This window comes from Crocuta crocuta, unplaced genomic scaffold (assembly GCF_008692635.1).
Source record: "Crocuta crocuta isolate KB4526 unplaced genomic scaffold, BGI_CrCroc_1.0 scaffold95, whole genome shotgun sequence".
NCBI lineage: Eukaryota > Metazoa > Chordata > Mammalia > Carnivora > Hyaenidae > Crocuta > Crocuta crocuta.
The window spans coordinates 4895076-4922340 of record NW_027530971.1 but is presented as its reverse complement, the minus strand read 5'-3'; the positions used below and the strand labels follow the sequence as shown (position 1 = coordinate 4922340).

At 38.1% G+C, this 27265-nt stretch overlaps 1 protein-coding gene across 1 annotated transcript in view; it reads left to right on the top strand.

The window, feature by feature from the left end:
- SVEP1 (sushi, von Willebrand factor type A, EGF and pentraxin domain containing 1) overlaps nucleotides 1–27265 on the top strand; it is a 190781-nt gene that overhangs the window by 70869 nt on the left and 92647 nt on the right. The window contains 10 exon segments of the mRNA XM_077769764.1: nucleotides 1526–1705; nucleotides 7604–7801; nucleotides 10269–10387; nucleotides 14044–14173; nucleotides 17348–17455; nucleotides 18323–18454; nucleotides 19328–19522; nucleotides 20981–21102; nucleotides 22983–23091; nucleotides 27011–27175. Coding sequence (XP_077625890.1) covers nucleotides 1526–1705; nucleotides 7604–7801; nucleotides 10269–10387; nucleotides 14044–14173; nucleotides 17348–17455; nucleotides 18323–18454; nucleotides 19328–19522; nucleotides 20981–21102; nucleotides 22983–23091; nucleotides 27011–27175 — 1458 coding nt within the window.

The following is a 27265-nucleotide window of genomic DNA, read 5'->3' as shown; positions in this document are numbered from 1 at the left end:
GCCGGTAGTAAAAAAAGGATCACATCACCAGTTGTACCTGCTCACTTCTCAGCCCAGGAAAAGCCCAGGAAATGTGACCCTAAGTCACATGCTCCACCTCTGAACAGGGCTGGAACACACACAAATCCCATGAGCTGAAAGAGGGGAGAAACCTTGCCCTAGGAAAGTAGCAAAGGCAAAGTGAATGGATGCTGGATACAGGAAATTAGGAATTGTGTCCAGCTACTGATATTTCAAAGACCCAACTAACAGTGTCTGAAACCAATTAAGGGTTTATTTTTCTCTCATCTAAAAGAAGAAGAGGGATGCCTGGGTGGCTTAGTCGGTTAAGCGTCCGACTTTCGCTTAGGTCATGGTCTCGTGGTTCGTGGTTTCGAACCCCGCGTCGGGCTCTGTGCTGGGTGCTGGCTCGGAGCCTGGAGCCTATTTCGGTCTGTGACTCCCTCTTTCTCTGACCCTCCCCTGCTCACGCTGTCTCTCTCTCTCTCCTAGAAATAACTAAAACATTTTAAAAAAAATAAATAAAAGAAGAGAAGCTGGCGTGATAGCTCCACTATCACCAGAGACCCAGGCTTCTTTAATTTTGTTGCTGTACTCTCTTAGTACCTGATAGATATTCTATAGTTGTATCTTATACTTAGACAGTAATGGGCTGGGGTACCATCCCTCATGTCCATATATCAGGACAACAAAGGAAGAAGAGGGGAAGGCAAAAAGTACTCTCTCAATTGAAAGGGTCTCCATTAAAAAGCTTTCCAGACATCCTGAACAACTATAGCTTGTATCTCATTGGCTGCCATTCGTTGCTATGGAGATGGGCAGTTGTTACCTTCTAGCTGTGCATATTTTGTGCTGAATAGAACTTGGGAGAATATTAATCAGGTGCACAACCAGCACTCTTTGCCAAAGCAGCAAAAACACACAAACAAAACAACATTAGTGCATAAGTCAAGATTAGCATCATAAACTAGGATTTGGAGTAAGTGTCTTAGAAGAAAGGAGTGAAAAAGCCGAAAGGACCAGAGTTATGGTCAAGGAGTAGGATACTGAAATTTAAGATTGCAGAGGCTCAGATCATTAAAAGGCCCAGGATGTACCCATGAGATCTGAGAATTGAGTTAATGGTGAACCTGAATCCCTGTCCTGGAAAAGACTTTCTTTCTTTTGTTGGAAAGTAGCCTGGAAAGCTCAGCAAAAGCCCGACTAAAGGCTGAAGATACCTCCCTTTGTCAGCCACCTCCAATCTTCAGGTATCATCATCCATCTAGGACCAGACTCCTTAGACAGTTTAACTTTCCCACTTATGGGCAGGTAGTTGAGCACCGGGACCTTACTTGGGCAATGCATTTGATGAAACACATGCTTCCAGCTGTCCCATACTAACTCAGAACATAATGATGTGTTATTTACTATTTGCCATTTTCAGAAAAGGTGTTTTCTTGCTTGCAATATGTAGACGTTGTTTACCTTACTATGTTTGTCTTTATTTAGTGAAATGTGACCTGGTGTTTTTCATTTTATATAGTACGAACATGCCCCCATCTCCGCCAACCCAAACACGGCCGCATCAGCTGTTCTACCAGGGAAATGTCCTACAAGACAGTGTGTTTGGTTACCTGTGAGGAAGGGTACAGACTAGAAGGAAGTGCTAAGCTTACCTGTCAAGCAAACACCCAGTGGGATGGTCTAGAACCTCGGTGTGTGGGTAAGTCATGGAAGGCATGGTGCCTTCGGTGGTTTACTTCTCTTGTTCTCTGATTTCTCCACTTTTCTCTGAAGGTCTAGAACTAAAAACTGGTTCATAATGAATATAAATCCACATCCATATATACAGATGCACAGAGACACAGGTACACCGGTACATAAACAAATGTGCAGTTTTATTCCTTCTACACCAGAATCCCATTATCCAAGTCACTGAAGTTTACAGCTTGAAATGGTGATGATATATTTTTTTAACTGGGGCCAATTTGGGTGGATTTTTAAAAAACCAAATTCTCTGTGATTCCCTTGCTTTTTTAAACAGAAGTTACTTTTACCTTGTTGATAAAAGGACAAAATCATGACCCAGTGAACCTTCTATTTCATCAGAAAATTTTTTTGCCTTGTCCTTCTTGAAGAGTTGTGACATCTCCCTACTGAAATCAGGTCCGGAATGAATAAATTCAGAAACATTTCCAGTTTGTTCCTCATTATACACTGCAAATACAAATGACAATGATAATAAAGATGATGATGAGGTTATAACTACAATTTAGTGAATCCTTATAAAATGTCAGATGTACTATACTGGCTTGGCATGTAGATAATTAAATAACCAACATCCAAAAAAGGAAAAAGAACTATATATAAGGAATAAATTGAAATATACCAAGATCCAAGATGGGAAAACTAGGTACTATGAATATGTCAGTTCCTTCCAAATTGATTTACAGGTTTGTTCTAGTATCATCTAGTATTGGATCCATGGTTGATGATAAAGAAAGGTATCATCAGGAAGGTGTTGAGCTTATAGGGTGTGGGGAGATTCATTTAACCATCCAAGAGTTGACCGTCACTGTTTCAGATCAGAAAAACTGGTATCAAACTGGGAAGAGATTAATCCCTCTTGGACAGGCAAATGAATTTACTATTAAGCAAAAATTCGGTTCATGAGCAATGAGATGCCTATGATTATGGACACTGTACTACTATTATGGACACTGTAGGCCTGGCATGCGTTGTATTTCCCTGTAGGCAGAAGCTGCAAGAACACCCAACTCAAGAATGTGCTTAGTTTATATGAAACCCAAACAAAGGGTGATAGCTTCTTCAGATATTCCACAGAATTAAAGAAGTAAAGATGATGGATCTACCATCATAAAAAAGGTGCCTTTACAATGGCACAATAAATCTCAATAAACTTCTTTAGTTGGGATGTTGTCTCCTTACACTAGATTTTCTATGTAAATGCTAATGTTTACTACTGTGAATCACCTCTTTCCCTGCTTCCATGACTAATCAACTCCTCTTCTAAGGGACCCAATCTTTCATTAAAAATAGTAATACAGGGGTGCCTGCATGGCTCAGTCACTTAAGCATCAGACTCTTGATTTCCACTTAGGTTAAGATCTCAGGGTTGGTGAGATCAAGCTCAGAGTTGGGCTCTGCTTTGACAGCACAGAGCATGCCTGGGATTCTGTCTCTCCCTCTCTCTCACCCCTCCCTGACTCGTGTGCTCTCTCTCTCTCTCTCTCAAAATGAATAAAACAAAACTTTAAAAAATAATACATTTAATAAGATTTTCCTATTCTCAATTCCTTTTAAAATTATTGTGCACATTTCTCTAATGATTTAAAGCAAATGCAAATCTTGCTGATTTATGTAACCATCAAAGGGAAGTTGTATCCGTTTTTACAGTTTATTGGAGAACCACTCATTGTAGCCTCCAAATTCTGACAACAACCATAATTACTATGATACTTCTGATTTTAAAAAATGATAGAAGTGAATAGAATGTGTATTAGAGAATAGATAGGTACAAAACAGAAAAATTTTGAACATGAGGTAAAATGAGGGAGAACTTATTCTCAACATAAAACAGATTGTGCACCGACGGTAATGAAAATAGCACATTAATGGTACAAGGATGCACAGAATAATGGAGCTACACATGACAAAATATGGTATAGAAACAAACATTAGTTTATAGAAGAATACAGCACTCAGTAAAGGAAGTTTCAGAAATCAATGGGGGAACACTTATCTAAAAATCAGTTGTGACTCATACGCACTAAAAAATCACTAAATTAAGTTCATTAGTTAAGTTGGGCAAATTAAGGAGTGAAATGTAAGAAAAGGTACAGAATTTTATGAAGGAGAACTTTATAAGAATAAAAAAACAATCTGCGTTTTTAATGGAGAAGAATTTCCTAAGAATCAAAGGAAAGGGGTTAGATTTGAATACATAAATATTTAAATACATAAGGATTTAAATACTAAACAGTAACTCTTCAAATGAATTCTTTACCTTACTAAAAGGCGAACACTAAAAAAGAAAGGTTATTTGAAACATATAACAGCGTCAGTGTTATTAACGATTGTTCTTAACATTTTCTAAAGTATGAAACTAGAAAAAACCACAAAAGTGTATAGACCTCAATACAAAGAGAGATAAATGAATTAAGTGGATAAAGGAGAAATTTAAAAATACAATTTTTAGAAAATAAAAAATGAAATTGAGAAATTCCTAAAACCAGAGTTATGAGTTATGGGCTAAATTATACACATTCAGGCGCCTGGATGGCTCAGTCAGTTAAGCATCTGACTTTGGGTCAGGTCACAATCTTGTAGTTCGTGAGTTCAAGCCCTGCGTCGGGCTCTGTGCTGATAGCTCAGAGCCTGGAGCCTGCTTTGGATTCTTTGTCTTCCTCACACTCTCTCTGCCCCTCCCTGTCTCAAGCTCTGTCTCTCTCTGTCCCAAAATAATAAACATTACCAAAAAAAAAAAAAAAAAATTCCCAAATTATACTGATGTAATTTTATAGTTATAAATCCTTTTATTATTAAACAGGGAGAATGTATATAATTAAACATTAAATTCAAAAGTTAGGAGAAGAAAGATTGCAACGGAAGTTGAAAGACTTACATACTAATATTTAAGTAAAGGAAAATGAGCTATAAAGGGAGATGGGATGCCATGGGGTGAATAAGAGGGAAATCTTTGAATAAAATAATGTATTTTTAAAGTATAAGTAAGAAAAATGCAAAAATAAAATTAGTCTAAGAAGCTCTATCAAAGTATATAAGAGGCCAGAGGTTTTTCAAATAATAAAACATATATAAATGTGTGCACATAAAATAAAAAATCTTAATATTATGGATGCCTTTCTATGAAAATGAAATTTTTTAAATGAATCAAGAAAAAGTAGAAATGCAAGTGTATAATTAGTCATAAAGAGGTGGGAAATGTTATCAGAGTATTAATTACTCCAAAAATGACTGAGGAATGATGAAATTATTCCAAGCTTTTCAGAAACAGTAACTCTGTAGCATATAATTTGGCCCAAGTAATGGGAAGCTAAACAGGTTATATTAACAAATAAAATAGTATTATTTTATTGGCAACTTGATAGGTGCTTCCAAAAAACAGATAATAAACTGTAACAGCAAATATGCTACAAATCCATATCTAAGAGAATGGCCTGCCGAACAAGTAGAGTTTATCCTAGGAATGCAGAAGGGCTTAAAATAAGATATAATCTATCAACATAATGAATTCTTTCACTATAACAAGTAGGAAAAATCCACATGGCTGCTTGCTAGAAGATAAAAATGCCATTCATCATCGTTTAAAACACACTTTCAATACAATTCTGAGGAATTCATGTTGATAACTGACATAATAAAAGTGATATCCTTCTTAAACCTGCAGCCGCTTATGGAATCAATATAGGCGGTCTTATTAAATCTAGGAAGAGAAAGACTGCTCAGAATCATCCATATTGTTGAGTATTGTTCTCCGAGCTGGAGCACTTGTAATAAATCTTAAGGTTAGAGCTTTGGGGATTTAAAACCATCATCATTTGTAGATTACATGTCTAAAATTGAATGAATCTACTAAGAGAGTTGAGAGTTCACTAAAGTCATAAGAATACCAAATAAAAAACTTTTCCACATACAGTGATAAACAGAATATATAGTGAAAAATCACATTCAGAAGATCTATGGAAAATATAAAATTATAAGAATAACCTTAAACAGCAGTGTGTGGAACCTAAGTCACACAAACTATAAAATGTTACCGAGGGGTAAAAAACATACCTTAATATTTTCATAAAATGTTATCAAAATGTAAGTTCTTTCTCAATATATGTATAGGTAAAAGGCAATCTCATTTAAAATCCCAGCAGAGCTTGTCTTTTTGACCCTCTTTTGGAGTTAGGAAGTGATTCTAGAGATTATCTAGAAGAATATGTAGGCAAGAATCACAAAAATAAGATTGAAAAAGGAAAAGTAATAAAGAAGATTAAAGAGATAGTGGTTCCTACTGGGCTTTAAAATATATACTGAAAATACAAAAATGAAGTTTTGCAAATACTGCCATATAGATCAAGATGACTAAATAGATTCTGAAACTTATGAGTTTCATCTATTACTAAGGAAGCATCACAGGTCAGTTGGGAAGAAAAGATGTATTCAATCTATAATATAGAAGAATTGGCTAGCTCTTTGGGAAAAACAAATGAAACAAAATGAAATTCTTGTATGTCTTTAATTCATACCAGACACTGACATTAATTCTTCACAAGCATTAAAATATAACTTAAAAAATAAAACCATTAAAATTAGAAGACAGTATAGTTAAATAAGGTGAATGTTAACCAATTTCAGAACTTAAGTATAAAAGCAGCAGAAATAAAATGAGTAGAATTGGGTATTACAAAGAATTAAAAAGACATGTTTGCCCAAAATACCATAAGCAAACAAGAAAAAAGAGAATGTTAACAGGGAACAAAATCTTCAACAATTATCACAGTCAAAATAATAATTTTCTTAATTTATAAAGAACCATCCCTAACTAAGGGACACTGAGCCCAACATAGTCATTATATTTGAACCACAAATTTGGCTCTGGTTTTGCCCTTCATCACAGCAGAACAGGAAGGCTGGGCAGTCCTTTGGCATATACTGTGCAAAAATAAAAGAAAGAAACCAATTTCTCAGGAAAAACTGCATTTGCCGGCACAGAGGGTTAAAAGAAATCTCAGGAGGGAGGCATGGTGGTGAAGTATTTAGAGGCACACAGAATCTGCCACTTAGCTGCAGGGTGACCTCAAGAATGTTGACTGTGGGTAACTTCCCCATAGTTGTGCCTCGGTGCTCTTGTTTGTAAGTAAGAATCATAATAGTACCGTTTAGTGCATAGGATTGAACGAGTCCGTGCTTGTAAAGCACTTAGAATACTGCCTGGTACATAGAACATACTGTATACATGTTAGCAGTTATTACATGGGAGGTGCAAACTAAAGATGTTAGCATTGCTGCTGGCAGAATCATTCCTACAACAAATAAATGTGCACACGGGCGGAGACACACACACACCCCCTACATTAAGTCTTAGTCTTGGTTTTCCATTTTGTTTGCACTCTCTCCCCTTCATTTGCTATTCTTCATTGATTTGAAAGATAGCGGTAAGGGTCGGGGCCCCAAATAAAAACTTTTCTCATAACGTGCTCACTTCTATAAAGATAGAACCAAAAAAAGCCCAAAAAATGGAGACTAATTGCTGAATATTTTGCTTAATCCACGAACGCGGGACTCTATTTTAAACTTCAGAGCCATAGATGTTCTGCAAACTGAAAGAATGTACTCCATGCAAGTGATAAAAGTCATGGTTGGCATTAACTAACATATCAGAAGTTTTTCAAGGTATTGATACCACTGGCAAAATAACATGAGATAACCAGAGAGAGCTAGCTTAGCTTTATTTATAATCTATCAAATGTTCAGTGTCATCAACAGATACCATTTAGTCACTTACATCAGTTCCAAGGCAGCACAGTCGTATTTTTCTTGAAATTTGTGGGAATGCAAATAACATTCTTTCATTTCCCTACAACAGAGCGCCACTGCCCCACCTTTCAGAAGCCCAAAGGCGTTACCGTCTTCCCGGCCAGCTGTGGCAAGCAGCCCGCCAGACCTGGGACAATTTGTCAACTCAGTTGCCGTCGAGGATTCGTTTTATCAGGCGTCAGAGAAGAAGTGAGATGCACCACCTCTGGAAAGTGGAGCGACAGAGTTCAGACAGCTGTTTGTAAAGGTAGGTCCCCTACATCGGTCAGGCTGGACCCCAGATTCCTGTATAGTGATATATCGGATATTGGTACAGTGTGGGGTGGGCCTCTTTGCAGCTTGTGCTGCAAATCTGTGATAAAGTGGTAGTCAGTATCCTAATATGATCTAGGAGGGTTTCTGTTTCAGAATGATGGATTTACAGAATCCAATTATAATATGCCAGGCAATGACAGAAGAAATAGAAACATAAGGACAATGTTCAAGCTGGAAATCAGATAATTTTTCCATCAGGACATGAAAATCTTGAGGAATTTTAATGGCCTATATAAAGCAGGACTAAATCAGTTTAAAGAGACATGAGTTTATCACCACGTTGAAACCTGCATCCTATTACTTTCATAGGAGAACATAGCCATCTGCCTTACAGCAACAATAGACTGCTGTGTAAGAGGGGGTCTTGAAAACAAGAAAGAGTTCTTAGAAGTAAAAACATCATAAATATCTCTAAGAGAAGGATAAATAAAGTGGAACAGATATTGGTGAAAACAGTATTAGTGATTTGAAGAACCAAGTTGAGAGTTCCTTCAGAATGGAGAAATAATAAACAAAGAACTTGAACATCCCAACGGATGAAACCAAAAAGATGGAAGTTAAGAGATACCAATGATAGGTTTTTTAAAACCCAGTGTCCATTTACTAAAGAGTTCTAGAAGGGGAGCGGGAAGTGGATAGAGAAGAGTTTTCCTACCACCAGAAGGAAGTTTCTCTGAGCTAAACTTGAGATCAGTCATAGCCCCGGACCATGAGGCAGCATATTTTCACTACTCGTGAAATTTCTGACTTCCAGAGTTTAATAAGAAAGTCTTAAATGAGTTTTCAAAGAGAGAAGAGAGAAACTGCACAGAAGAAACAAGAACCAGACTTACATTATACTTCTCATTTCCAACTATAAAAACCAGAAGGAAATAAAGCAATGTCCAAAGAATACAGAAAGAACATGGATATAAACTTTAAATTCCAAATCCAGTTAAAGTATTCTTCAAGTATGGACAAATTTCCACTACTCTTTTAGATTTTCAGAGTCAATATGTTAATGTATATTTGTGGGGGGAAAGTGCCCAAGTATAAGCCCCTCCAGGAAAAAAAGAAAATATAAATTGTATAAAGTTTCAAAGAAAAAGAAGATGAGGCACAGATTATATCAACTCAGATCTATTTACCTGCAAGTTACAGAAGACCTAATTCAATGTAACATAAAATACGGGATTTTTTAATGTTATATATTCAGAATTTAGGTCTACAGTGACAGATGTGGATTATGTTTATGTTACCAGCTCTAACTCAGTATCCGTTCCGCAAAGTTTCACACTGCAAAAAATACATTGGCTTTAATTTGTTGTTTTGACAGTGCATTTTAGCGCTGCTAATTAATTCTACTTGACAGCCTTGTTTTCAAGTGTGGTTCTTTCCCGTCACAGTCACATTTATTTTGTTGTTTGTTTCTTTTTTATAAAATTTTTAATGTTTATTTATAAACATTATTTGAGAGAGAAAGAGACACACAGAGCGCGAGGAGGGGAGGGGCAGGGAGAGGGGGAGACAGAATCGGAAGCAGGCTCCAGGCTGTAGGCTGTCAGCACAAAGCCCGATGCAGGGCTCAAACCCATGAGCCATCCAGGGGCCCCAGTTTTTTAAAACTGTTTCCTTATTTCATTCAGAAAGTATTTACCGAGCTTCTAGTGTGTGCCAAGCACTGTATAATACAGTGGGACAAGTGATATCCTGGCCTTAAAGGAATTTGAATTCTGTTGGAGAAGAAAATTCAGTTTCAGAATGGTCGCTTGTCTGGTCAGGAAGGACAGAGGGTCTGTGGGGACCCATGGAGGGAGCACTTCCTGAGGAGCTTGTGTCTAGTCTGTGAGTTAAAAGACAAGTAGGAGTTATCTAGGTGCAGGGGGAAGAGGGCGCTGACTCAGGCACATGGAAGAACATTGGCAAAGGCTCAGGCGCAGTAAAGACCATGGGGTTTCCATGGGAATGAGACTATCCAGTGTGGAGAGTAAGTTCCAGTAAGGTGACCATAGAGATGAAGAAGCTAAGAGGTCAGCAGGTTTCGGTTCAGGAAGGGCGTCATAAGCCGTGGTGAAAGCAGTTGTACATTCCAAATTAATCTGGAAATGGGACGTAAAAAATGAGTCACGGGCGCCTGGGTGGCTCAGTCAGTTGAGGGACTGACTCTTGGTTTTGGCTAAGGTCATGATCTCATGGGTTGTGAGATCTAGCCCCACACTGGGCTCTATGCTGACAGTATGGAGCCTGCTTGGGGGTCTCTCTCTCATTTCTCTCTCTCTCTGCCCCTCCCGCACTCTCACTCTCTCCTCTCTCAAAAAAAAAAAATGAGTCACAGAATATTCATACATTTTTACCTCTTTATTAAATGACTTAGAATTACGTATCAACCTATTTATTGGTTTGTGCATTTTCTGAGTCAGATGTGGAGGCTCCTCAGATCAGCTGTCCTAAGGACATAGAGGCAAAGACTCAGGAACAGCAAGACTCTGCCAATATCACCTGGCAAATCCCCACAGCTAAAGACAACTCCGGGGAAAAGGTAAGGTTTGTGCAAATATTTGTATCCTTTTCAAGTGGATTCTAAATCGCACCACAATTATGTGTGATATTGAAGATTTACTAATACGTTCATGATAGTGCTTTTCGTATAAACTCCACTCATAAATTTTAATGCTTCATTGGATAAAAGAATGGTTAGCCTTGAATTTTTTTAACTAGAAATCAGAAAATAATCTCTAAAATGGAAACTTTTTAGGGGCGCCTGGGTGGCTCAGTCGGTTAAGCGTCTGACTTCAGCTCAGGTCATGATCTCACGGCTCGTGGGTTCAAGCCCCGCCATCGGGCTCTGTGCTGACAGCTAGCTCAGAGCCTGGAGCCTGTTTCAGATTCTGTATCTCCCTCTCTCTCTGACCCTCCCCTGTTCATGCTGTCTCTCTCTCTCCCTCAGAAATAAATAAAACATTAAAAAATTTTTAATGGAAACTTTTTTATTCCTTGGACCTGTATTATGTATCCACTAAGATTACTTGATTAAGAATCCTTTGACGCTTACTAAGCTTTGATGATCTTTCAAGAAAAAGAAGATATAGAAATGATCTTAATTCCTGTTTATGAACATATCTTTTAAATTACGAAGCCGAAAGGATTGCATATTGGCCAAGGTGAAGGAGATTTCAGTGTTTTTAATTCAGCTTTTTTCCAACACAGTATTTTACTCAGANATTGTTTTCACAGCTTCTTATAAATATGTATAAATCATGCCAGCCAGTCTATATTGGGGTGGGCGCCCACAACACACACACAAACTGTTCTGGTAATTGTTTTAAATATACTTATAATCAAGGTAACTTAAAAAAAATTAACTATAGTCACTATGCTGTACATTACATTCCCAGGATTGATTGCTTGATTGATTGATAGTGTGTGTGTGTGTGTGTGTAAGTTTGTGTGTGTATGTGTGTGTGTGTGTAAGTTTGCGTGTGTGTTGGTGTGTGTATGTGCTGGTGTGTGGTGTAAAACGGGCTTCTTTTAAGGGGTGTATTTTTTAATATTTTATTTTTTTAAGGTTTATTTATTTTTGAGAGACAGAGAGAGAGAGGGAGACAGAGAATCCTAAGCAAGCTCTGCACTGTCAGCATAGAGCCCAGTGCAGGGCTCAAACCCACAAACCATGAACTAAAACCAAGAGTTAGGCGCTCAACCAACTGAGCTACCCAGACACCCCTATTTTTTTAGTTTTTATTTTATGTTATTTTTATTTATTTTTTTTTCTTTTTAAATTTTTATTTAAATTCTAGTTAGTCCAGTATTGGTTTCAGGGGTAGAATTTAGTGATTCATCAATTATACCCAGTACTCATCATAACGAGTGCCCTCCTTTTTTTTTCCCCCGAGAGAGAGGGTGCAAGTGAGCAAAGGGCAGAGAAAGACAGAGAGAATCCCATGAGGACCAGAGAGAGAGAGGGAGAAAAAGAAGTGGGGCTCGAACTCAGGAACCAGGAACCGTGAGATCATGACCTGAGCCGAAGTCAGATGTTTAACCAGCTGTGCCACCCAGGCACAAGTACCCTCCTTAATACCCATCACACATCTAGCAGATTTCTTTATTTTATAGAGGGAAGTTTGTACCTTTTGATCCTCTTTACCTATTTCACCACCCTCACCCCTACCCCCATCCCCACCTCTGACAACCACCATCTATTCTCCGTATCTATGGGTGTGTTTTGTTTTCTTAGATTCTGCATTAAATGAGATCATATGGTATTTTAGGTAACTAAAGACAAGGTAACTTTTAAATGTGAATTTAAAAGTGCAAATGTGGGGCGCCTGGGTGGCTTAGTCGGTTAAGCGTTCATCTTTCACTTAGGTCATGATCTCGCGGTTCATGGGTTCGAGCCCCGCGTCGGGCTCTGTGCTGACTGCCAGCTCAGAGCCTGGAGCCTATTTCAGAGTCTGTATCTCCCTCTCTCTCTGACCCTCCCCTGCTCACGCTGTCTCTCTCTCTCTCCTAGAAATAAAAAAAAAAAAAAAAGTGCAAATGTGACGTCCATTGTCACATATAAGTATACTGCGGGTGGTATATGTGCTGAATGATCAGTCCATCACGTGTGGTTTCTACTTTTCATTAAAAGCCCCATGAAAACATGCATTGTTGCCACCTTCATCATGATCAGCATCAAGCACTGGGAAGAAGACAGGGACATATTTCAGGATCTAACGAGAATTCACACTAAATGTAGCACATGTGTTTAAATAGTTTCAAGAGTAGAATTGAAAAGGCAAGTGTATTTGACCACAGAAGTATTTTTAAATTTTTATTTAAAAAAAATTTCTAAATTAAAAGACAAATAGCAAACTGGAAAAAAATGCTTCAAGTGTGTCAAAGGTAAGAATATGTATCACCTTACATGTTAATGTAAATGTATTTTTATAACATAATTTTCAAATGGACTAAGAAGGCGCAAGCATATAATTCAAAAAGAAAAGAACAGGGGTGCCTGGGTGTCTTAGTAGGTAAGCACCCCACTCTTAATTTCGGCTTAGGTCATGATCCCATGGCTGTTGGGGTTAGAGGCTCACATGGAGCTCAGCGCTGACAGCACAGAGCCGGCTTGGGATTCTCTCTCCCTCTCTCACTGCCCTTCCCCTGCTTGCTATATGTGCACTCTCTCTCAGTGTCTCTCCTTCTCTCTCAAAATAAATAAATAAACTTAAAAAAAAAGAAACGAATATATCCATCTTTCCATATTGTGTAAACATATGAGAACCTAATCTCAGTAGAAGGCGTTAAGAAACTGTGATTTAAACAATGACCTGGTGTCATATTTTTGAGTTACCAAAGAGTAATGGTAGGTAATATAGGTCAGAGAACTTAGAGTGGGAACTTTCACACTGACTCTCAACTACTGACAAATGGGAATGCAAATTACTACCACGTTTTGGGAAAGAAATTTTGTATTAGCTATCAATACATTGTTAATGACTTCGAGGTTAGTTCTGGAAATTTATTATAAAGACATAATAAAAATATTTTAGAATTACCTGTAGAAAACTGTTCACCCCAAGACTGTTTGCTACATAAAATTTGGGACCAATTTAAATGTCCTTTGACAGATTTTTTAAAATTACCATATATTTATTCTATAGAAAATTACAGAGGCATTTAAATTAACCATAAATTCTAAAGACTATGTAACAGAATAGTGTTTTAAGATACTATGTTTATTTTTTTTATTTTTGAGAGAGAGAGAGAGAGAGTGTGAGCAGGGGAAGTCAGCGAGAGACGGAGACACAGAATCTGAAGACAGGCTCCAGGCTCTGAGCTAGTTGTCAGCACAGAGCCCGATGTGGGGCTCAAATCCACGAACTGTGAGATCATGACCTGAGCTGAAGTTGGACACTCAACAGACTGAGCCACCCAGGCACCCCTAAGATATTATGTTTAAAAAACAAAGAATAATATTCCATATGTATATCGGCTGCATGAACTATGCAAATAGAATATTAGAATATTAGTCTGAAAAGAAACACACTAAAAGGCTGTGCCTGATTTTTTTTCCAATTTACTAAATATATATGAAATATTGATCATGTCATTTTAAATTTCATTTTTCCTAATAATATTTAAATATATGAAGGGTAAACATACTATTGAAATTAACCTTAACTTTCAAAAATATTTATTTATCTCTAAAAGGTATCAATCCATGTCCATCCAGCTTTCACCCCACCTTACCTTTTCCCAATTGGAGATGTTGCGATCACATATACAGCAGTTGATCTATCCAGCAACCAAGCCAGCTGCACTTTCCATGTCAAGGTTATTGGTAAGTCACAAAATTGCTTGAGTAGAATTGTGAAAATAACCAGTACTCCAAGGGCTTGGCTTTTCTATCTTCAATAGCTCCCTCCACCTGATTCTTCCTGCTGGCATTGAAACCTGCTGAGGCCACTCCCTCTTTGAAACCTACATACTCTTTAACTATCAATGCCTTTCTCTGATTTCTTCCAATATGAGCCTTTTGAAAAGTTCCCAGTAATTGTCATCTGTTTTGTCTCAACAGCCATTTTTATTCAAAGTCACTCAAGTGACTCTCTTTCCCTTCACTCACATACAAACTACTTTCATCAGAGGCACCCAACTGATTGAAAGCACCAATTACAGCACACTTTTTAGTTCTTATTTTACATAATTTTCCCTTAGATTTTACACTATTAACCACACTCTCCTTATCAAAACTGTCTCCTTTCCCTAGCTTATCTGACATCAGTCTGTCTTGGTTCCACAGCTCATTTTTCTCATTTCTCCTTTATCTCTTTCCTACATGGCTTCTCTTCCTCAGGCTGACTCTCAAATGTGGATCATCCCCAGGGTTCCAGCCTTGGCCCTCTTTGCTTTCTCTCTCTCTAGTTTTCCTGGTGATTTTGTTAACTGACAACTTCCAGATTTCTATCTCAAGCTTAGATCTATTTTCTGAAATTCAAACCAATATATAGAACTGCCTAGTCAACATTCCCCTGTAAATATCTTACAGGCATTTCAGACTCACCCCAACCTCGTATATCTCTTAGCTCAGAATGACACAACCAGCCACCTCTCTACCATGCAAAAATCTGGAAGTCACCCTTGACTCCTCTCCTTCCATCACCAACATTCAATTAGTTATCACGTTCTGGTTTCACTTACTTGTTTCTGAAGTCTGCCCCAGTCTCTTCACCCTCACAACTACTGCTGTAGATCAGTCCTTATTTTGGGTGGGGAACTGGTTTACTTCTTCGTCTTCCAGTTGGTCTTGGTACTTTCAATCAACTCAGTAGACATTCAATAGATACCAGATGCCCACCGCCAAGATGTAAAATATAGAGAAATAGGGTATGTAGCTGGCTGTAGTGGTCAAGAACACAGACTCTGAACCCAATCTGCTTCATCCAAAAATAGAATCAATTAACATATTATATCATAGGGTTACTGTGAGTTTTTTTAATTAGTTAAAATACATAGACCACTTGAAATAGTGCCTGACTCACATTAGGTTCTATGTAAACATATTGACATTTAGCTATATTCGCCTCATATATTTTAATATGTTTGTTTAAAAATTCAACATATTAAATTCATTTTATTTTAAGAATTTTAAATAACTTCTTGAAATAACTAATGTACACCAGACTGGTTCCTTACCCTAAAACTGATAGGTTTTGGTAAAATACTCAAGTAAAAATCCATCTAATTCATTTCAGAATGCTTAGGTTTTTTAAATGCTTTTTCACTTGTTTTAAGCATGAACTTTGCTAATCATAAGAAAAAGATGCTGGATTTGTTTTTTGTGGTTCTATGATCTTAAACATGGCATTGTGGTTCAAGCATTTGCCAAGTTTTTAAAAAATTTTTTTAATGTTTGTTTATTTTTGAGAGGGAGAGACAGAGCACAAGTTGGGGAGGGGCAAAGAGAGGGAGACACAGAAACCGAAGCAGGCTCCAGGTTCTGAGCTGTCAGCACAGAGCTGGGCACAGGGCTTGAACCCATAAACTGTGAGATCATGACCTGAGCCATAGTCAGTGGCTTAACTGACTGAGCCACCCAGGTGCCCCAAGCATTTGCCAAATAATAATGTTTCACAATAAAGAGCACAGTGAAATGTAAAATACGTACTCAGATGTCTAAGTAGACACTAGCTGGGTTTTCAAATTATGAAAGAGAGGGGACATGGGAAAGAAGAGGAAGTGGGAGAAGGTGAGAGAAAGGGAGATGAGGAGAGAGGGAGGGGAGAGAGAGAGATAAGAGAGAGAGAGAGAGAGAGAGAGAGAGAGAGAAAATATTCTAAAACCTACAGTCTTGTTTCCTCAGATGACAGGGTGTGGGTGTCTTTTCGATAAGTGAGAGGAAGCAGGAATGCTTTGGCTTAGCATTCTAGGAAATACTGCCTCACTTGCTTTGAAATACTTTCTCTCTCTCCTTTGGAGATAGTGCCTCTGCAAGTAAGTCCCATTCTTCTGACAGTAATCGACTGAGTCTTAGTGCTCTCTTGTACCTGCAATTCAATTTTAAAATGTTTGTGTAGAATCAGATAGGTGTAGAAAATCCTGGAAAGAATCTATTTGCGATGTCTTTTGGGAAAGTAGCAAGTACTGCCAGATTCGTCAGTTTAACTAACTTGACTTGATTGAGTCACTCTTCAAGTGCACAGACCTCCACTCAGCATTTTTTCACTTTTTTCTTTGTTCAGCAAGTTTTTCTGAGCATGTGTGATGGGCGAGGTGCTATGCTATGCAGTGAAAACCTAACCGAGAGCAAGGGAGACTTCGTCACTGGTCCCCCAAGTTTACAGTCTAGGAAGTAGACTGTAGTCAAACCAAAGGCACTACACTAATGAAATGACAAGCATGAGGAAAAGAGAAAACTGGAATTTATTCCTAAGACTTAGGGTAAAACAGAAATCTCTGTATTCTCCCAGATACAGCTCATTTAATTTCCGAGTGTCTGTTTTCCTATATCATGGATAGAAGCACCCTGGTCTGGATTCCTGCAGTTGCAATTTTCTTCGATTTCTTGCAAATTGCAGTCCAATTTGACTTCGGATAAGTCCCTTACATTCGTCTACTCTGAGATTTGGGCATTTCACTCCTTGCACTTTCACTCCTTGCACTTTTCTAGGAAGGTTCTCTTTACTTCCTGGTCCGTCAGCTCAACTACTCTAGGTGCGATGTCCACCGCATCCACAATTGCCTTTGACATCACTGAGCACAGGGTGATTTTAGGCACTGGGTATTTCTTCTTCAACAGGCAGAGGGCAGTATAGCAAGAACCGGCTCTCTCTCTTGCCTTGAGACCAGGAATATTAAAACGTATCTCCTTGTCAAAGGGACTCCCGGGCCAGCCTTGTGCAAACAAGGTCAAGGCCTTCTGCCAGCACAGGTACACTTCAGTTCTCTTACGCAAACCTCCTCCTCATTTTTGAATACCATTTGTGACCTCTTTCTCTGCTTTCCTGTTTTGCAGACGTAGAGCCCCCTAGCATAGACTGGTGCAGATCCCCGCCTCCGATGCAGGTCTCAGAGAAGGAACATGCTGCAACCTGGGATGAGCCTCAGTTCTCAGACAACTCAGGTGCGAGCGCAGGGAGTTTGCGGGCCGCGGGGTAACACTGAGTTGTATTTCATTTTTAAACGCTTTTTTTAATGCTTATTTTTGAGAGAGAGTGAGAGACCGCGTGCGCGAGTGGGGGAGGGACGGAGAGAGGGGACCAGAGGATCCAAAGCCGGCTCTATGCTATTAGCAGACAGCTCGATGCGGGGCTTGAACTCCTGAACCGTGAGATCATGACCTGAGCTTAAGTTGGATGCTTAAGTAACTGAGACACCCAGGCACCCCTTAAAAGCTTTTGAAAGGATAAAAGAAATGAAAAGCAAATTATATCTTGTCTACGTGGTATGAATAATCACATAAGGTAATATGTTTTAATGCCTGGATAATTACATGCCATTAAATATTATTAGTCTTACAATTATTAGTCTTACCTATTCTTTGGGTTCCCTTCATTCAGTATTCAGCGGACATTTATTAAACCTGTACTAGTTGGACTTGAAGATTTCTAATAAATTCACTGAATCTCTAAGCTTATATTGTCCTGAAGGCATAAACTATGCATTTTATTTGTATCTTTAGTACAGTTCTATGTATTCATCTCATTTCTTAAATGAATGTCCCCAAAATGATAAAAGTTCATAGGACAGCAGAAAAAAATGAGCAAATACAACTGAATTTCATGTTAAAGGTTTCACTAAAGCCCAGTAAACAGTAATAAAAAATGCAAATTAAATGGATCTCTTAATTAAGTTTCCAGACTGACGCATTCAAGGAAAAGTCACTTACTCAGCAAGAATGCCTTAATCTCATGAGGCTTTGAGCCTACTACTTAAGGAAAGTGACTGCAGACCAGTCATCCCAAAACTAGATCCCTTCTTTCCTTTCTAGGGGCTGTATTGATTATCACCAGAAGCCATACACCAGGGGACCTTTTCCCTCATGGAGAGACCATAGTGCAGTATACAGCCACTGACCCCTCGGGCAATAACAGAACATGTGATATCCACATTGTCATAAAAGGTATGCTCTTCATAAATCTCGAAAAATCTAGTTGACATTTGTTATATGTAACTGCTGTGTTTTATGAAAGAAAATAGACTGTGGGCAATAGATTTGTAAGTTTAGAATACTGACAGATTTTGTTTATGTTTCTGATGATTATTGCTTCACCTCCCAGTAAATAGAAATATTTTCATCCAGGATAGTCTTTTTTAATTTATTTTTTTAACATTTATTTATCTTGAGAGAAACAGAGACAGTGTGAGCGGGGGAGGGACAGGGAGCAAGGGAAAGACAGAGAGAGAGAGAGAGAGAGGGAGAGGGAGGGAGAGAGAATCCCAAGCAGGCTCGGTGCTGCCATTGCAGAGCCCAACGCAGGTCTCGAAGTCATGAAACCATGAGATCATGACCTGAGGTGAAACCAAGAGTCGTACATTTAACTGACTGAGCCACCCAGGCACCTCTTCCAAGGAAGTCTTTCATTAAATGCTTCATTAACATTTTCACTAAAGGTACAAAATATTATGGTTATAATTTTATTTCAAATAACTGAGGACACAGGTTCTGAAAATGTACTTGCTATGTAATGTTATCTGGTTTCCACTTTTATTAAAGGAATGCCACAAAGAGCAACCCCAAATCAGAAATATGTTTTAGCATTTCATAAACTATGCACAGACTCTAATCATACATAGGTGCAGCTTTTCAACTCTGTCCACCTAGGAACGAAGACATGTACATGGTCACATTCCTACAGTAAGGACTTATGGTGAAAGTATTTCTAGAAATAGTGGTGAACAGGAGGAGTCCTTTTCAAAAGTCACCTTAGATTCATGGAATTTCATTTATATTGTTTAGACTACTGTATATAAATAGCATAATTTTTTTACACAGGTTCTCCCTGTGAAGTTCCATTCACACCAATAAATGGGGATTTTATATGCACTAAAGATAGCGCTGGAGTAAACTGCACATTAAGTTGCTTGGAGGGCTATGATTTCACAGAAGGTTCTACTGAGAATTATTACTGTGCTTATGAAGATGGTATATGGAGGCCGCCATATTCCATTGAATGGCCAGACTGTGCTAGTAAGTTTTAATGTTATGATTTAATGTTTATTTTAATGTGAATCCTTTCATATATGTATGTGTTTGGGTGTGTATACATTTTTTAAATGTTTATTTATTTTGAGAAAGAAAGAGAGATGCAGAGAGAGAGGGTGACAGAAAATCCCAAGCAGGCTCCACAGCACAGAGCCTGACACGGGGCTCCATCTCATGAACTGTGAGAGCATGACCGGGACCGAAATCATGATTTGGACACTTAAGCAACTGAGCCACCCAGGTACCCCTGGGTGTGTGTACATTTCTGACCATTAAAAAGAGGAAAACTGCCTTACAGGAGGGATTAGGAAAAAATGGTGTCATAAATTTGAAATGTCTGTGGACAAGAGAAATGTTCATCCCTTGGTTTAAAATGTTGGCCCCTCAGAGACTGGTTATTGGTTGAATTGCTACAGGACAAGATTCAGTTGAAAGCAAAACCATCTTGGCCCTCTTATTGTTATTTCCCAGAAATATCTGAAGAGACATATTGTTCTTGATCTATATACTTGAACTTAAAGTATAATCTCATAGTCTGCAGAAGAGCTTATATTTAAAGTAAGATCCAACATGTGTGATGGAATGAAAGATCAGTCACATTCTCTTTAGATCTGATTTAGATTTAGGGCTCTTCTAGAATCTTGAATATCTGTATTGTTATAAAAATAACCAATATCTTTGTCTAGTATAAATAAATATTCTTTGGAATTGATCCAGTACTATAGATGGAGTTTAAATGCCAGTGTTTTGGAAAAAGGGGAAAGCCCACTTACTTGAGCTATTTTCCCCCCAAATGAGAGAAGTAATTAGAAGCAATATCATTCACCTCTATCACAGATTTAGACAGTAGGATTTTAATGCTGATGGTATTAAAAGGCATGGTCTCTGAATATTTTGGGACATCTTGCTAAGTGTAACCATGCAAGCTTCTGATCCAAGGAGAAATCCACTGTGGAAATTACACTTTCAAGGAATATGATTGCACATAATATTCAGAAAAATTTCAATGTCTATTGGTTAAAAATATAATATAAACAGATATACAAATTTCATCAAATGCACACAAACATACATATTTATGTAAACATAAAAGAGATCTTTGACCCAGGCAGGATATTTCAAAAATTCCCAGAAATACAATTTAAAATTTTTTACATCTCTTTTTCCCTTAAATACTCATTTGCTTACTGTGGCTGTAAGCTAAAGAATACTATATCACAGCAAACTAATCACTGGGTAACTGGATCCAGTGCTTGTTTGGCTCACGGTTTGCTACAATTGATTAATGCCTAGAAACTTTTCTCAACTGTCCTCTCTTGTTTTTCTAACGATCCCACAAATCGTGTTAGAATTAAAATGTTACGTTACAGTTATTCCACAGACAATTAAATCTTTGTGCTGGAACACTAGCTAAGTGAAACTGTTTTCTCTAACATTTTCCAGTAAAACGTTTTGCAAATCACGGGTTCAAGTCCTTTGAGATGCTGTACAAAGCCACTCGTTGCGATGATACAGATCTGTTGAAGAAGTTTTCTGAAGCATTTGAGATTACCCTGGGGAAGATGGTATGTCAGTAGTGTTGTTTGTCATATTGTAAAGGATTCCGTTGAGCTTTGCTGTCACCTCTCAGGGTAACCTGCCACTGGAATTCCTTGCCCTGGTGATTTCCCTCCTCTTTGTCATCCAGACTGGTTCCTCATATTCAGAATTGGTCATAGGTTTTGGATGTCTGGAATGAATTATAAGTGAATCTTTATTAAAACATTTTGAACTTTGTAAAACACTCTGAGTCAGAAAGCCAGAGAAGCGTGTGGTTTGCAAATGTCTGCTTTGTTATTTAAAGAATGACAAAAATGCCATTGTAGACTGTATTTATTTTATGATGGGATAATTGAACATTGAAAGGGCTTTCTTTTTCGTGCATTTTTGTTTAGGATTTTTTCCATGTTTACAGGAGAGCAAAACAATGTTATTTAACTTGCGTTGAGCATGTCAAAGGCAGGAAATGTGTTCTATACATATCCATATCCTTAACAGTAGGCAGCTTACATTTCGGCTAGAGTCTAAGAGTGGAATTGGTGGTAGTATATTTGATGTGCAGTGTGAGAGAAAAGGGGAAATCAAGGAGGCAGAGTGCACCAGACCATGGATGCACGAAAAGGTATACACGGGTGGAAGTGTGTCAAAGGATCTTTTCTGATGTCTCCCATTTCCTCAGTGAAAAAGTGATACAGAGTCATCGGCTGAGAGAATGAGGATGGGAAGGAGTTGTTGAGGTTTAGAAAGAGGGATGATGGTGTCAAATAATTTTCTAGGAAAGCACAAATGAATGTGCTAAAGAAAGGTGCTAGGATTGGCCGGAAGCAGGTTTGTGTTTTCTCTCAAGCTGTAATTAACCATGTGGGCAGGCGCATGTGTGGACAAAGCAGAGCAATCAGTTTAGGGTTAAGGGTTCAGTTTAGGGTTGAAGAAGAGTGCCTGTGAGGGAGCCATTCATAAGTAATTCATAATAAGGAGGTGAAGAGACATCAGGCTGAGAGACAGTGAAGAGATGGAGGGGTCGATGGATTACAAATCTGATGAAGTCAAAGAATTCCAAGAGGAGGAGAGGGTGCGGTTACTGGGAATGATGAGTTCTGAGGGGATGGCCATGAGAGCAGGTGACAGAGTGAGGCTGGAAGACTGGGAGAAAGAGGAAAAGGAAGTAAGAAGTCAAGGTGAAGGAGGGATTAGCTGGATGGATACAGAAATCACCAAGAATTATAGCAGGGACAGTTACTGGATGTTCTTGGAGGAGGGGGTGGTGCAGAATGGGGTGAGGCTGTTGGTAGCGGCCACAGGAAGAGGCCCATCTACTATGCCATGAGCTTCAGGACTGTGAGGCCCTGAGGAGGGGTGAGAGAGCATGATCTGGAAATAGCAGGAAAGAGTGAGGAAGACATTTCCTCCACCTCCGTGCCCAGTTTGAGAAAACTGGAAAGCGAGATGTCATTGAGAGAAAAGGTAAAGGGAACAGAAAGAAAGGAGATGAAAAAAAATAATAATAGGAGATTTGCTGATAACTGGCTGTGAGTTCCAGAGGGCGGGGGAAGGTTCTGAGGACTTGAAGATGGGTGGGACATAGAGTCAGAGGAAAGGGATCTAAAGAGCCATATGGGGTAAAAGATCAGAGACGAGATATGCCAGGAATTCTGGGCTTCTGGGGATCAGTGCATAAACAGAGAGAAAAGGTGTGAAACTAATCGTGGTGGCCCACGGGCCCGGGAGGCTGTAAGGGGCGGGGCATGGAGGAGGACCAGGACTCTGTCCAGGAACGTGCAGGGCTCTAGCCCTCTCCTCCCTCCTGTGGATAGAAATGTGAAAGCCAGGGGGAAAGAAGGGCTTATTTATCCAGAGCATGCAGAGATGTGATTTACATTTTATACTCTTCAATTTTTCTTTGCAGGTTCCATCATTTTGTAGCGATGCTGACGACATTGACTGCAGGTTGGAGGACCTGACCAAAAAATATTGCCTCGAATATAATTATGACTATGAAAATGGCTTTGCAATTGGTAATTATATTACATAGCATCAGTAGTTTGCAAGATGGATCTGCAAAATAAAGGAATTCAAGAAGAGTGGGGCAAATTAGAAAAATTAACTTTTTTTAAGCCACAAAGCTCTTGAAGTGATAAAAAGAATACGTCACATTATGATTATGAAAGTTTAATATTTATATGATATCTTGGAATAGTACTAAAGCAGTTTTTATATGGCATTTGGTTAAAATTGCAATTAAGCCATGAATTTAAAACAGTTACACATATAAAATATTCAGATTCCTCACCCAGAATATGTTAAGACTCAAATCTCTTCAGGTCTGATATGCCTTCTGATCGAATTTTGATGTTTTCTCCATGTCATCTCTGTACATTTTTATTAAGGCCATTCCTAAGTCTGGTATGTGATATTTTTGCTGGTGTGTCTGGTCATTTCACTTACTGCCTTAATATCTCTGGGAGATTTTAGTAGTCACCCTTGGGTCTTTCATTAACAAAATCATCAACATCTCCAGTGATTATATTTCTGATTTTTATCGCATTGTTATAAAACTGTCAAACACTTCCCAAAAAATGTTTTTAAAAATAATAGTGACAACAAAATAGTGTCATGGTTAAGCACGATGGACTCTAAGACCAACTTCTTACATCCAAATTCTGGCTCTTCCACCTACAAGCTCTGTGGTCTTGAGCAAGTTTGTGCTCTGTGCCTTAGTTTTCTCATCTGTAAAATGGGTATATAAGAATACTGAACTCATACGTCCAGTCTCAGGATAAAATGAGTAAGTACAGGTACAAATAAAGTCCTTAGAAGGTTATCTGAGACAATATTAATGGTCATTACACAGACATCCTTTTTGTTTCTTGCATTAATCAGATGTATAATATTTTTGGTGACAGCATTAAGAGTGATGTTGACCTTTGCTTTATACTTTTTCAATTTTAGAAATATTATTTTGCACGTATGTTCATTGTAAAACTTTGAAAAATGCTAAAACCCAAAGAATGAAATGAAGATAATCCACATAAATAATCCCACAAATAATTCCATCAATATACTAATATATGTATATATAACATATTAATATATATACACACATATATCTGTATTTGTGTGCATATATACCCATCTTACTTTATTAACCTGAATTTTAGTTAATATTTTATTAAGGACATTTTCTTTTATTAAATATTATACTTCAGTTTCAGTGGCCACATATTATTATTTAATCAATCAATTGCTGTAACGAATGTAAACAGTTTCCTATTGATAGACCTTGGGTTTTTCTCCGCTGTAACTATTATGTAAAACTTATCAGTGAACATTTCAGACATTAAAGTTTTAGGTAGAAAAGCATGCAGTGGCATTGGTAGTGGCATGACTAGAATAACAGTGTGTCTTCTGTCACACGTGACCCAGGCTTCCCCTCCCAGATTATCGAGGTAGATTATCGAGGGTTTAGGGACACGCGTAGAGGGAGCCACTTTGAGATGGGCAATGTTTGTCATGCAGTGAGGGTCAAAATAACAGTTCTCTAGATTCAGACATGGACAGATGGTGCCACTGATCCTAAGAGATAAGCCTTCCTCCTTGAAAGCCTTTACAATGGAGAGTCCCAAGACTGACATAATATTTCTTTTTTTAAAAAATGTTTTAAGTTTGAGAGAGACAAAGAGACAGAGAGACAGAGCCCAAGTTGGGGAGGGGCAGAGAGAGGGAGACACAGGATCTTAAACAGTTCCAGGCTCTGAGCTGTCAGCACAGAGCCCCACACAGGGCTCAGACTCACAGGCCGTGAGATCATGAGCTGAGCCGAAGTCAGATGCTTAACCGACTGAGCCACCCAGGTGCCCCAAGATTAGCATAATATTTCTAACAACCTTAGCAAGTCATAATGTATGAAAAATACTTTTTATATATATTTATATATGTATAAATATGTTAAAATGGTTTGACCTCATAATACTCATATAATTCAAATGAAAACTAAAATGAGATTCCACTTGCAACCTGTCAGGTTAACGAATTCAAGAATCGAAACACCCAAAGTTGGCAAGGGGATAAGGGGAAAAAAAGCATACTCACATATTGATGGCAGAGGAGAAATTGGAGGGCAATTGGCAATATGTGTCAAAAGGATTAAAAATACTCAAACCCAGAAGTTCTCCTTATAAGACTATTTCTCAAGATAAACATCCTGCCAATGTGCAAAGATATACTCCATTTCATAAATTCTAAGGTGCACATTTTTCATGTGGACATGTCTGAAATTGGAATGTCTTCTCAGTAATGGTGCCTTACGCTTTATGAAATCCTATATGCACAAGGGTGTTCAAAATTTTAAAACAGCCTAAAAGTCTGGAAACAGAAACCTGGTTAATTTTTAGTATAGACATAGAACGTTATGAAAATGTTTGACAGAGAAATGCCATAATATGCCATTGATAAAATTTTAAAAATATTACTAAATAATATGCACATAATATAATCTTTTATGTTTATTTCCATTCCAGTGTTACACATATCTGTGTATGCATGTTTGTGTATGTGTGGGTTTATATATTCACAGAAGAAACTTTTGCCTAAAATGTTATAATAGTTATTTCTATGTAGTGAAATTATAGATAATTTAAACACTTTTTGTTCTTTACTCATCTGTTTTTCTATAATGGCTACATAATGCTTGTGGGAAAAATGTTTAAGTGAAAAACAGGATTATTTACAAAATTATTTATCCTAGGCAATTTTAATGGCCCAAAACATAAATTAAACAAAAAAATTTTTTAAACAGCTTATTTTATTTAAAAATCTATTTTAAATTTTATTTAAAAATTTTATTTTATTTTTTTAACGTTTATTTATTTTGGAAAGACAGAGAGGGGCAGAGCACAAGCAGGGCAGGGGCAGAATGAGAGGGAGACACAGAATCCGAAGCAGGCTCCAGGCTCTGAGCTGTCAGCACAGAGCCCGATGTGGGGCTCAAACCCATGAACCGCGAGACCATGACCTGAGCCGAAGTCAGATGCTTAACTGACTGAGACACCCAGGCGCCCCTTTTTAAAATTTTTAAATAGCTTACTTAGGTGGACAGGCCTACATAAGTATAATTTGATATTTAAAGCAAATAACTAAGCAACAACGAAATCCTCAGACCAATATTAGTATCATTTACTGGGGTTTTTGAGTGAGTCAAATACTGAGCTAGATGGTTTATGTATATTGTCTCAGTTACCCCCAGATCTGAGGTAAGAGTAGTGATCTCAATTTTAAATGGAGAAACTGAGGTTCAGAGAGATGAAAGTAACTTGATGAGGACTTTATACCTTCACATCATCCATCCAGAAGCCACCGTCTGAATCCATGCAGGTCATCTAAAGAATCTCGCATACCCATGTTATATCCTCCAGCGTGGTTACATCACATTTAACTTACATGCTCCTTCAGAAACTGACCCCATCTTAAAAATATGATGCAGATATCTTGAATAAACTTCACAAAAGGAAACTTGCTCATGTCCATTAAATTCATAAAGCTGATATTAAAATTTTTAAAAGAGAATGGAACAAACCCTGAAGGGAAATGGGAATTGATTAAAATTCTACACCCGCGTCCTATTTACCTCTAAAGCTAAGGTAATTAACTATTAACTCAAAGACAGAATGGCTTAAAGGCATAAGTAGCTCCGTTGAGACTTTTCTTTCTTCTTTTGGGTGTAATTCTTTGGTAATCTAAATTTAAAATGATGTGCCTAAAAATGATAAGATTATAGATGACAGCTGTGAGCTTCTAGAAGAAACCCCCCCGTATGCAGTTCATTATGCACAATTTAAGAAACAATCAAGTGCGATTTGACTTGTGGCTTAACATTAAAATCTAAATGCTGATAAAGAGACAACTGTAGACTCTTGTTTCTCTGCCCCAACTGTCTAGGACCCGGTGGTTGGGGTGCAGCTAATAGGCTGGATTACTCTTACGATGATTTCTTAGACTCGGTGCAAGAAACACCCTCAGGCGCCAGCAAAGCCAGATCTTCACGAATGAAAAGAAGTGCCCCATTGTCTAACCACAAAATTAAGTTAATTTTCAACATCACAGGTAAGGATAGACTGTCTGTCTGAAAAAACAATATTTTGGGAAAGTCCTGATTGGAAACCTATTTTGCAAGTTTTCCGTTTCTTATCATTC